General features: G+C 41.7%; 1 protein-coding gene across 1 annotated transcript in view; it reads left to right on the top strand.

Annotated features, from left to right (window-relative positions):
* The window catches only part of WNT9A (Wnt family member 9A), a 52,994-nt gene extending 43,674 nt beyond the window's left edge, over positions 1 to 9,320 (top strand). The window contains exon 4 of the mRNA XM_061474322.1: positions 5,965 to 9,320. Coding sequence (XP_061330306.1) covers positions 5,965 to 6,438 — 474 coding nt within the window. The 3' untranslated portion in view covers positions 6,439 to 9,320. The remainder of the gene's footprint in view (positions 1 to 5,964) is intronic.
* The last annotated feature ends 3,918 nt before the right edge of the window (positions 9,321 to 13,238 follow it).

Genomic DNA, 13,238 nt, shown 5'->3' with positions numbered 1-13,238 from the left:
GCAGCCTCTCTGAGACTAGCTCTTGACTGTCTGTGAACAGATCAGTTTGCAGGGCCACCACCAGTATTAATAGCACCAGGTTATGACAGGTAGGAATGTATAAGTATGCTCTTTAGATTTTCCCCTCCTTTCATGCTGAGATTGGCTCAGGCAAAGTCTTTCTAAGGCCTGGAAATCAACACTATGGAAAAAATTGCTTGCAGTGTCCCATAAGTAATTGCAGTTGTTTATGTGGAGCTTTTTTAGTATGTGAAGCACGCTAGGAATACTGAAGGGGGAAAAATACTTTTAAAGTTATCAATTTAAAGTAGGGTTATGTTATTCTATGCTTAAATTTATTTTAATGCATATTTCACTGAAATCTGAGTGTTCATATTTTTAAAGGGTAGTGGAAAGGGAAAACTTCTGAAAAAACAGTTTGAGAGCAGGCTCAGAAAGGCTTTTTTAAAAAAAAAAAAAACAAGAGAGAAGGGGAAAAAGGGAGGGAAAAAGAAATCCTCTAACAATGTGTGAAACTTTTATAATTCAACCAATGGCAATAGCCAGTGTTAAGGAACAAGTCTGGTCTTTGGGCCCTGTGAAGAAATGGGGACCATGGCTGCTGTCTAAACATTTATACTTGAACTGAGAGAATAACTAAGCCTATTTAAATTGAAAGAGGATATGTACCTAGAGGATGGAAGAGATTTGATTTGTACAGAAGCATCCCAAAGACCTTTCTGAAGTAAGACAAGATGAGGGCAGGCTTTTTCCTGGATGGCCTGACTGTAAGGAGGTTCATTTGCTCCCTCCTCTGCCCCAAACCATGGCGAATGGTTTGAAGCCTTGAAGCTGCAGACCAGCCATGACGACAGCGGGGCTATAACTGAGGAATTCCCACGGCTGCGTGTCCGCTTTGGACTGCTGCTGCCCAGACAAGAGTTGTCTGAAAACCACTGCCAGAGCCCCATGACCCAGCTGGGAATGAATGGGAATCTGTCCTCAGTGTTTCAGCTAAAACACTGAGAAATTGTGTGTTGCAGCATGTCTGAGACTGATCATTATGGGGGCACTTAGTCTGAGCTTCGTAGCAAGCCATTGTTGTGAGGAAGGATTACATGTTGCATAGCAATGCTCTGCTGTGATCCCTTCTCCCTATGGCTCTTGTAAAGCCATTTGGGCAGGCGCTCCTGTGGTGCTATCTAATTTCCTCTTAACAGCAAGTACCAATAAAGACTGTTCAGCCTTGCTCTATCATAATTGTTTTCCTCATTGTGCCTTTGTCAGTATTTGGTATTCTCACGACAAGATCAATGGCAGTTTGTGTTCCTAAGTCAAACAAACTAATTTGCTCAAAGAGCTTTATTTTCCTCCCAAACTGTTCTCGTATTTGTGAGATTGCCAGACCAGGTGGTTGTTCAGAGGAGAGTGGGAGGACATAATTTCAGTATGATGCTATCCCTGACCAACTAGTTTTCTTAATTGCATTTTGCTTAGAAGCTCTCTACAGCATATACTATAATAAGGGTTCAAATGTGTTGTTACTCCCGAGTTACTATAGCTCTGCTGATGTGTGGTAGCTATGATGTATTTAAGCCATAGGGAGCATGAAATATTTTGTGCGTTGGATTTAAGGTAGTGCCTTTTGCTTCACATCTGTGATGACACAGAATCAGAATCAGTTTGGTTGGAAAAGACCTGCAAGATCATCAAATCCAACCATTACCCTAGGACTGTAATGACTACCACTAGACTATGTCACTGAGGGCCTCATTTACACTGTTTTTGAACACTTCCAGGGATGGTGACTCCACCACTTTCCTGGGCAGCCTGTTCCAATGCCTGAGAACCCTCTCTGTGGGGAGATTTCTCTTAATACCCAGTCTAAACCTTCCCAGGTGCGGCTTGAGGCTGTTACCCCTTGTCCTATCTCTTGTTGCATGGGAGAAGAGACTGACCCCACCTTGCTTACAACCTCCTTTCAGGTGGTTATAAAGAGCAATAATGTCCCCCCTGAGTCTTCTCCAGACTAAACAACCCCAGTTCTCCCAGCTATTCCTCATCAGACTTATTCTTCAGACCCTTCACCAGCCTTTTTGCCCTTTTCTGTACCTGCTCCAGTACCTCACTGTCTGTCTTGCTGTGAAGGGCCCAGAACTGAATACTGTATTCAAGGTGCAGCTTCACCAGCATTCATGTGGCCACTTACCTTGCTGTAAATGCAATGCGGTTATTTAATAAGTGGTGATGCCATGGGTGTTCAGGAGAAGTTCAGGTTGATGTAGGATGGAGGCAGATTAGGCTCTGAACAGTGATGTGCCTTGAAAAGAAAACAGGAGCTACCTCCAGCTCTTGAAATAAGCCTTTTTTTAACTTTTCCTTTATTTAAGAAAAATAAAAGGAGTCTTACTCTGCCTTACATACTCTAAAATCATTTAGATAATAAAAGCTAAATTATTCTACCCTGGGAGCCCCTACACATTTGAAAGCATGACCTAGACATTTACCCATTTGTCCCATGACCCAGCCAGAAAAGGTTTCTCCAACACTGCTCCAAGCAACCTGCTGACTCGAATAAGTCTTGCTCTGCTTCTTGGAGGAATGAGGTGGATTTAAGTGTCTCTGACAGGAGCATGAAATAAGAAGAGAAACATCTTTGTGGAAGCTGGAGAATGAGACTGGAAACAGAGGGGCTTCGCCAAGATTCATTTTGGCTTGTGGGTGGTTAGGGGCCTGTAGGCAGCAGTTCTCCATCATGCATCACCCTGAGTAGCTGCATCGTGACTGACAGCAGCAGGGGAGGCTGGCTGGGGAAGAAATTTTTCTAGTATTTTCACTATAGCTGCCTCGTAAAATTCTTGAGCCCTTCCCTATGCTTCAAGAAGAAGGTTTATGGGGCAGTTGGGATGCACCAAACTTGTACAGTGGCCATATGAAAATCCATATGCTGGATTTCATGAACTGATGCATTTATGAGAATGAGGACAATGGAAACCTTTTATGCTTTGGTCTACCAGCTCATGACATGTAAGCTGTCCTAGCCACTGCTTAACAAGGAGTTAGAAGTGAGTCAGGAAAAGAATGAGCTGGGAGTCATTAGGGGTTTTGTTCATCACTGTTTAAGCACAGAAGGAGAATAGGATTCATCTACTTAAATATATGCATTGGTACTCTTTGAGTACCAATTATGGTCCTTCAGGGGCAGTTGGTGAAAAGCTGTGTTTTACAGTACCCCAAATAATGCTAGATGCTGATATTTAGACACCTGCATTAGTCCCAGAATGTGGGATTCTCCTTGCAGTTTAAGATCTCTAAACTGAAGTGCCTCTGTGTGAGTTGGGTCCCTAGACTTGCGTAAGCAAGTAGAGATGTAGTCAGTCAGTGGAGCCTGAAGAGCTGCTCAGTGGAGCATGTGCAGGTGTCTGATTTGGCTCCACTGAGTCAGGCTGCAATTTAGAGGTGTTTCTCAAATGTAGGCATTTAAACTCAAACGCATGCCTTAGTTAAGTCAACCCCTAGTTTGATGGTGTGATTCAGGTACCTAAACCAGCACACCTGTTCCTGACTGAAGGTTTGCTGCCATCTGCTAGTTGCCAGTCCATCAGCATTTGTATCTCCCATTTGTAGTGTGCCATATCTACCAACCCTATGTGGATGCCTTAAACATGCTGTGTATGTATGTATTTTATATACACACAATACTTGCAATGTCAGCTTTCCCACTGAGCTCTGGAGAGGTGGCTACTGGCAAGAATAGCCCTGTCTCCAGGTTCTCTTCCTGTGTTTCATGACTATGCCATGTCCAACCAGCTCCAAATCCAGTCAAGCCTCTGCACAGGCGTGGGTCTACTGTCTGAGCCAGTTCCTGCTGGTGTCTTGCTTTCCCATCTCCTGTTCAACAGTGGTTGTCTCCTGTTCCAGGTGGAGCAGATGCAAATAGGTTGGTGGAGGTGGGAGGGTTGAGAAAAGGCTGAGCTGATGAATGACTGCAGTGTGCAGCCGTTCTGCAAGTACCCCAGCAATTTTTCCCAATTTGCTGATGGTCTGGGTGTGAAATCAGGTACAGGAGCTTTGTTTCGCATGAACTCAGCTCTCACTTCTGGACAACCAGTGAAATGTGACTTTACATAAGGGGTAGTATGGGTGAGGGGTTTAGTTTTCTTTCTTTTGGTGTTGAAACGTGTTCTGTATGCTCTTGTCTAACATTGTGGGATTTCTTGCAGAGTTGGCTAGACACTTTGGCATGCAGAGCGTGACAGCCCCTGACCAAGCCGGCCCAGCTGAGTACTATAAGCAGTAACACATCTCTCTCTGTAACCCGTCACTTGTTTGAATGCTACTGTGTATTATTGGATTGCATTTGAAAAGGTCTTGGCTGTCGCAGGAATGAAGTGTGACCATTGGCCAGGCTTTGCTGAAGGCCGTATTATGCATATTGTCTTTCTAAAAACATCTCTCTAATATCAGAATTGGACCAGACCCCAATTCTGAGTCCATGACCTATTGCACATTTGCACATGGTGCTCAGCAGGACTCATGCAGCCAAATAATTAGGAACTGGATGGTCAGGAAATGGACTGGAGCCAGTCCTCTGCTGTCATGAGGCCATAATGTATGTATTAGATGCCCTAATGGACAGAGGGGGGAAGATTTATTTTTTTGTTTTTTAAATACCATAGATCCCCCAAAGAAGGGCACTTTCAGTAGTACTTTGACAGGAGGCAGCTCTGTAAAACAAACTCTGGTCTAACTTGCTATTTTAAGGGGTGGTTATACCTTATGCATTTAAAATCCAAATGTAACCTATTCTGGGGGAAGGGACAGGGAGGGAGGACTAGAACTATAAATATCTGTTTATAATCAGTGGACAAAATGCAGGTTATTTGTGACTGTCCAAATAATATGTCTGCTCTCATGTTGCCCGTAGAGGAGTCCCAGGTATAAATCTCTTTCTGAAGAAGATGGTGGGGGGGGGGTGGGGGTGGGGTGGGTCTGTTTTCTGTTTCTTCACATCTTAATTTTTCAGAGAAAGGGAGGGCACAGAGAAGAATGAGGAAGCCTTAGGCTTCATCCTACATGAAAATGCACTTTATTAAACATGTGTGTGGCCAGCAGGCAATGAATCTTTTTGTTTTAAAAAATACATGCACGCTTCTTCATTACTAGCAGAAGAAAATTGACATGTCCTTTTGAACATACTACTGCACTCTGGAATAGAATCCTGAACACAGGATGGAGAGGCAGAAGCTGCCTGGATGTTTTTAGAGCTGCTGGTTTTGGTGAAGGTGAATTCGAGCTGTGTTCCTGAGAACTATGTATATATATGTATATATATTTCAGCTACATGAAGCTCAGTCACAAAATGGGTGGGATACTATACCTCATCGCTACTGGTGGAGACAACACAGCTTAACCATGTTTTCACTGAGCCTGTGCTCAGTGTGAGTTTACAGTGGTATCTGATGTGATCTGGTATGGAGAAAGTTCCTACTTTCCACGCTCATGTTCTGGAGCATGTGCCACACCATATGTGTGTTTGTGTGTGTTACAGCAGCAATCTCCCTCTTTTCTCCACTAAACCACCTCCTTCCATGGTTGTTACATCTTATCTCCTTGTTCTTGCTAAAATAAATAAGTGCTAAAAGTTGTATTGATCTCTTAGTTGCATCACAGCTTCCGACCTTTATCTACATAAATGAGTGCCAGCACCAGACAGCCTTTGTACGCCTTACTAGTATAATTAACTAGCCAATAAAGCATTATCCTAGCAGGTAAATATCATATTCTGTATTGTCATAACTGGGACCCTTCTGAAGCAAATATTTCTTGTAATATGTGTCCTCTGTCCTCTTTCAACATATATTTTTTGTACTGCCATTGACTTTGTGTTCCACGAGTGTCTTCTAGCATGTTTTGTTTTTTCCTCTGTAACTTGATGGTTTTCCCCCATAACTGATTTTATATTTGGGCTGTGTGTGTCTGCAGGTCATCAAAGCTGGAGTGGAGACAACCTGTAAATGCCATGGTGTATCCGGATCCTGTACTGTTCGAACGTGCTGGAGGCAGCTCTCTCCATTCCATGAAATAGGGAAGCAGCTGAAACAGAAGTACGAGACATCGCTCAAAGTGGGCAGCACTACCAACGAGGCCACAGGAGAAGGAGACATCTCCCCACCCAAGAAGTCCATCCCTGGTCACAGTGATCAAATCCCAAGGACTACGGATCTTGTCTACATTGACGATTCCCCAAGCTTCTGTATGATGAGTAGATACTCACCTGGGACTTCGGGAAGGAAATGTTACAAAGACAAGAACTGTGACAGCATCTGCTGTGGGCGAGGGCACAATACACAGAGTCGGGTGGTCACCCGTCCATGCCAGTGCCAGGTCCGTTGGTGCTGCTATGTGGAATGCAAGCAATGCACCCAGAGAGAAGAGGTTTATACCTGCAAAGACTGACATGTCTTCTGCTCAATGGCAACCCTTGGTGACGGGTGATGGCGATCTATAAGAACTGCATATGGAGACAAACAGGGTTTGATTGACCTTCTGGGATCTGAAAGCTATGTTGAGACATAAGCACTTTGTAGGGTACAGGTGACCCAGCTGTGTTGCTGTTTTGTTTTTGTTTTGTTTTGTTTTCCCGTAGACTGAATTTTAATGAGGTCCAACTTTGTGGAAATAAGTGCCTGTCACACTGGGGTTAGACACCAGTTGACCTTCACCTTAGTCTACGCAGTTTGATGGATCATTTATCCTTGGAATGTATTGATCGTTCCACCAACCCTCCATGAACTCCTGGGTTAGTATATTCTCTTTAACCCATACTACTTTATTCCTGAAGCTTACCCAGCAGGTTAGAGAGATAAGCAGCTAGGAAAGAAAAATCTGCTTCAAACATGATGGTACAGGAAGTGGTCATATATATCCCCTTCTAAAACTGGAGAGATGTGTGTAGGGTAAGCAGGAACAGGCCTGATGGCTCCTTTAAGGGAGTTTCTGCACATTGAGCAAATAAGGCTCTGACAAAAAAGACCCACTGGGAGGGTTAGCTTCTAATGACGGCTCCATATCCACATGCATTGATCACCAAATACAGCTCAAAAAATGTTGGGTCCACCATGTTACAAACAGAAATATATCCAAGAAAGAGGTTGGGAAGACTAGAAAACCAGATGTGCCTGTCCCCTTCAGTCCACTCACGTGTTCTTTTTCTACAACTGGTTTCTTCAAATGCAGTTTCTTTAGCACTATTGTCCTTTTTTTTTTTTTTAACAAAACCACTAGTTATTTTTTAAATTTTATTTTCACTTTGTGCATGATTTATTTTTCTGTCCTCTTTCCACCTCTTATTGATCAAATTCACCCTGTGGCAACTGCTTCAGAAATCTGAACTGGAACTTTCGAGTCTTATGCCAGCTGAATGTGGACACATATTTCTGAGTAGAACAAGAGAAATTCAAGTGCATCTTGGAACACAGTGGTGTCTTGCATTTTATAGCAGCCATTTTGGACTGGATCAGACCTCTGGAGGAGTTGACTTTTCTGTTACTAGGTCATCATTCCATTTACTCTAAACCATGGCAGTGGTACATCCACAAGCTGTATGTAAGCCCTATGACCTTAAGTTTTTTCTTTTTTTTTTTTTTTTTTTTAACCACTAGATTGAGGACTGTATTTAAAGAGTACAACTGCTAAATGGTAACTAACTCTTGGATTCTGAACAACCAATCGACACAAAGACAAACTGTCAAGTGGCCAGAGAAGCCACAAATTGACTGCAGTTGTAGATGGCTCTGATGCTGTGAAATAGATGGCAACCATCAGTGTTTCTTCTTTTGTTTGAAGAGGATACTTACAATCCAGGACTTGATGCAACAATGTTCTTCAGTCATATAAAAGTAGATTGGAAGCAGCCAGTGGATGCCTCAAAGAAGTTTTCTAAGGAAACATTGGAGAGCAGAGGGCATTTTGTTCTATTTTTGGTAGCAATTTTTGACTGTCCAGTAGTAGCAATTTCCACCAGTTCTATGTAAACCATTGATCTGGTTCTCAAAAGAGGAAAGCTGGCTGGAGTTCTTCAACTGGTAGTAAATGTTAGCCAAGCAGAAAGAGAGCAGTTTTCCAAGATGGACCATTATATTTCAAGGTGGTTTTAATTTTCCTTTTTTTTTTTTTTTTCTCCCAAAATAGTAGCCACTAATATTTAAGCTGTTCATGTGCATCTACTGGGAGGAGAAAAGATATGTTTAACAGATACCTGCAGTCCAGCCTGGCTTGTTGGCATGAAATCTTGAGGTGTGAGCATGGGGATGGACAGGATGGTATTGTTAATAGCGCTAAGGTCCTGCAAAGTGAAGTTGCTGTCTCTTTTTTTGCTGTTTGCTTATTTGCTGTACAATTCTGGAGGCTGGGGTAGTGCTGGAAAAGGAGGAACCCACATATGGTGTCTGTCCCTTCCACAGCAGCAAATGTGCAGCAGTGCATTCAATGCAGGGAGTTTGCAAGAAGGTCTCACAGCTTCTGGGAGATGCACAGCTTTGAGAGTCACCCACACGCAGTTTATCTAAATGGTTCAAAAAATAAACTGACTAGAAACCTATTATTCAGCATGTGTGTGTATATACACACACATGCCTTCACAAAAAAAAATATATATAAATATTGAATGAACATTTATTTATTTTAAAGCCCTTCAGAAGGACCTAGTAAATGGTTTTAATGTGGTATTATGTTAAATTGTTTCTCCCCCTGTCTCTCACACATATGTGCAAAGTCACTGTTACATTTTCGTGTGTGTGATAGAATAGCTCTTCCCCTCCAAAGTAAAGCCAGATCCAAACTTGCTCAAAATATGAGGATTTTGGGGTCTGAATTACTATTTCTGGCTCCACTCTTTAAAAAAAAAAAAAAAAGTTCTTAATTAAAGAATCAACCACAACTTATGTGCATTATTATTACTAATTATTGTTATATTTAAACCATGGGCCTCATTTTCCTTCTTTTCACTTGTGTCTCTGTCTCCATTGACCTCGCTGGAGTAACTCCACATTGCACTGGTGTGAGAGGAGAATAAGTCCCTAGATGTAGAAGAGAAGGCATTGTGGGCATAAATATTGTTGTGAAGAAAATGCCTGGGTCAGATGGGATAGGGTAGCTTGGTGTGTTTGGCAGCGGGGGGGAGAGAGAAATGGGTGGGCAATAAGACAGACTGTCAAAGCTTGACTAGAGGAAGGCAGCAAAGAGTGAATGAACTACTGAGTGAAAGAGCTCTTCTGTGTATTATAACTCACGCACTGAAGCCTGGATGCTTTCTGTAAGTATTTAAAAAAAAAACAAAACCAACAAAAAAACCCCCACAAAAAGCAAATTGTATTTATGTTAATGTGGATATATTACTTGCCTGTTATATATTGTAAATAGCAAGGTTTATTCTCCTGTGGTTAAAAAAAATATAAATAACTAAATAGTAGCGAGGCACATGTGTTAAATGTATAGGCAGTGTATAAAATATACTAACACTCTGAAATCAGGAGAACTTGTCTTCTTGGCCTTTTGACCTAGGGTGGTAAAACATATGTGGGTTATTTTTCTTCTCCCCCCCCCCCCCCCCCCATGTTATATGTGTGTTGGGTGTTGGGGGGTGTTTAGTTCCAGCATTTTCCAATGTTTGCCTTACCTTTGAAGAAAGAATGGGGGGAAAAGCCTCATTCTGGAAAAATCCAGTGGAGCTTGAGTAGGATGAAACAAGTAGCAACTGGTAGAAAAGATGTCAGACCCTCTCAAAATTCTCTCAGGTGCTTGACTTGGGTTTTCTGCTGGTAATAATGTGTGTTGGGATTGAATTAAGCCATGGAGCAGGAGTTTCTGCTTGTGTTACTCCATATGTGAGTTCAGAAAACCCTAGAGAGCAGACCCTGAAGCCCTCTATAAAACATTGGGCAGTGTCCTGTAAACCGCTTTTTATTCCAGCTGCATGAAATTGGATTTTTCCAGAGAGGCTGATTCTACCACTACATCACTGCATCTCTAGTGCAATTCAATTTAATTGCTCATTTTTGTTAAACTACTACAAGAATGGATTTGGGTCCCTGATCTTTCACAGTGTCATTTGATATATATATATAAAAAAAAAAAGTGCAAAGCAACTTTTTCCTTTTTCTTACCCCCATAGAAACAGGTTTTTGCAGCAGATGTAACTGGAGAAGGACAGATGGGTGACTGGGGGATTTTCTGGTTTCCTATCCCCTTTCACCCGTTGTCTCCCAAAAGTGTCAAAGTGTTGGTTCTCCTAAGCTGATCCAGCAAAACTTGTGAGATCAGTTTTGGGGTGGGGGGGGGTGGGGTGCAACCATTATTTATATAACTTTTTAATTAATTTTTTTAAAAGAGAAGTTAGTTGATGGAAGAATATTTTTATTGAATAGTGCATTTAGTTATGTCAGAAATATAAAAAATATATATAATATTTTTGTAAACAAGGCAAACTGAAAATGTTTGCTGTTTTATATTAGAATTTTCTATTAAAAGAAATAAAACCCCACACAAATAATTGTTGCACCCGTCATCTGTTTTTTAACAAGCTTCTGTTCTGTGTGACTGACTCATATATGCTGGATGTGGAGACATGCAAAACAAGTCCTAAACATTACATTCTCATTGTTTTCCAGCTCTCAAAAGACTCCAGTTGGTGAATCAACTAACAAAGGGGCACTTTTTTTTATTCTTGACACTAAAAATGAGTTATGAAGAATGAGTAGCTTGTGAATAAATACAAAAACCTACCCTGAAACTTCAAGCTTACCCTTTTTTAGTTATGCATCCTGGTTGTGAGATGGCTTGAAAGCCAAAACCTATTTATAATAACTAGATATTTGCTGTTGATCTCAGTTGTCCTGGGAAGAATGACTCTTAAAAAGGTTATGGGGGGGGGGGGGGGGGGGGGGAATAAAAGTCTGATACATGGGATGGTTAAATGAAGAGGACCAAATCCCAGGCTTGACTTAATATAAACAATTTTTATCTATTTGAATGGGGTAGTGTAAAACTTGGGAGCTGGGAACTTGGTCTGCTGTGGTTTAGGAAGCCTGTTGTTCACCTTGGGAAGCACCTTTGAGTTATGGACTGTTTTCAAAAGAGCTTTTGGAATTGAAGACCTGAGCAGGGGAAAGATAATTTCTGAGGATTTTTTTGTGGTCAGCCAGCTTGCACACATCTGCCTTCCTTCAGCCCAGGTCTTGAATTTCTTTGTTAATTGTTTTTCAGCTGCCCTATTTTAGTGAACATATATTAGGTTGGTTTGGCTGTGGTAGGGTTCGATGCGAACCCAGATGAAGGGACAGATTTCTCAAGGGTACTTTCATGGAGTAGATGCTGCTTAAGGTAATTTCCTGGTGGATTATAGTGCCTGTGAAAAATTCCTCAGTTGATGTTTCAGTAAAATTAGGTCTGTTCTGTGCTCAATAAAACAGGTGCAGCAAAGCTCTCCATTCCCGGTTTATTTGGCTCTGCATGCACATCTGTTGGGTAGACTCTGGCTTCTATGGTCAGCTAGTCCTGGTTTTCAGTTTTCAGAATGCTAAGTAGGTGATGACTTTTGGAGAGCAATATTGTCCTGCAAGAGAAATTGTGCCTTTTATGACCATTACTGCTCATGTAACTTGAAGGATGCTCAGTATGGCATAGAGTCAGGCCCATAGAAATCTGGCCATTGCTGAAGCAGTCAAGCTGAGGGCCATAGATATTAGTGTTGAATAGTTTTCAGATCTATTTTTCACTGATGTGCACTGGATTTGGCCAAGCTCTTTACAGGTGCCAGGAAAGAGAGTGTTTCTGCACACCAAAAAAAGGGAAATCTCTAGTACTTATGAGTGGAGAGGTAAAGCAAATGTCTATTGCAAGCACAGTTTAACTCTGGCAACATGGTAAGCTTCCTGTAACTACATTTATTCACATGCAGGGAGTGAGTAGGGTCTAAGTTAAGGCCGTAAATGATTTAGACACATAAAATTCATCAGGCTTTCTGAATAACACTGTTGTTGCTGAATGTTTTCAGAAATGGGTAAAACCCTTCCCCAGCAGCATTGGATAACAGGATTGATCAGGAAAGCTGGGACATGCTTGTTGTAGTGGGGCATTTGTAATGCTTCTGGAATTATCCCCCTTTAGATAAGGAGCCTCTAGAAGGTGTTTTGGACCAGATGGATGTGCCAGTTTGTCACCACTGACAATGGAAGAGGATAAAAACATAGACATGGAGGTTAATAGATGTTTATAAATGTGGGGATGAATTCAGGACTAATCAATGTATGTATGGATATCTCAGCCAGCTCCCTTTGGGCACAGACCTATCTGAAAGAGCAATCACCAAATTAACACAGGAATTTTCTTTTGGTCCGCCCCATCCCTAAGAATGCCCTTTGAGGCCTGAATGTAAAGTCTAGGATTTGTTTTGCACACCTGGGATGGCTTTTCCTTTTAAAGGGAGGTGGGAATACTAACATGAAGGATTAGTATTTTTCTTTTTGTTTGTTTGTTTTTTTTCTTTTTTCTTTTTTTTTCTTTCCAATGTCTTATGGGAGCCTAAGTTATTTTTCTCTACCTCATATGTACAGCTTGTAGGTATAAATCTGATTCTGAGTGACTGTTGAGAATGTATTTAAGTTATTTAACATCTTTGTATAACAAAAAAGCCAGAACAAATGAAACAATAAATGTATTTTAAATTATAGTTGATGTGTGCTCTTCTTTCTTTGCATCCTGAAGAACTTCTACGTTCAGTGGTTGCAGAAGTCCCTGTACTTCCCTCAGCACTAGTCTGGACCTCTGGTGCTGGAGCTAGCCTGTCTCTCCTCTGGGACTGGGGTGAGGGGAAGAAGGAATGCAAGTGAGTGAGTGCCCGAGTGGTTCTGAGTTACCGGCTGGGCTTAAACCATGACACTAATGTAAGCCCCAAAGACTTCTGAGCAGTATAATGTTAAACAAGCTCAGGAGGCTGATGGACTCCATCAGCTTTTCATGGGGTTGCATTAGTCATCATTCTTTGCTGGAGAAGTCATGATACTTTGGCAGAATGTCACTCTCATGATGTGATTGCAAAGGTACTCTGATCAAGTAACTGTCTGGAGCTCAAAATAGGGAGGATGTGGCCAAATTTAGTCTGGCTGAATGACAACAATTAAAAAAATTGTCATTATCCTGGGCTATGTGTTGTCTTGCTTGATCAAATGTCTTTTTCTTCACAATGGACCCCTGGAGAT

The sequence above is a fragment of the Pezoporus flaviventris genome, unplaced genomic scaffold (genome assembly GCF_033815535.1).
Source record: "Pezoporus flaviventris isolate CSIRO_AGI_PZ_B2104156 unplaced genomic scaffold, CSIRO_AGI_Pfla_v1 ptg000079l, whole genome shotgun sequence".
NCBI lineage: Eukaryota > Metazoa > Chordata > Aves > Psittaciformes > Psittacidae > Pezoporus > Pezoporus flaviventris.
The sequence above is the reverse complement of the archived record's forward strand: the minus strand, read 5'-3'. Positions and strand labels throughout refer to the sequence as shown.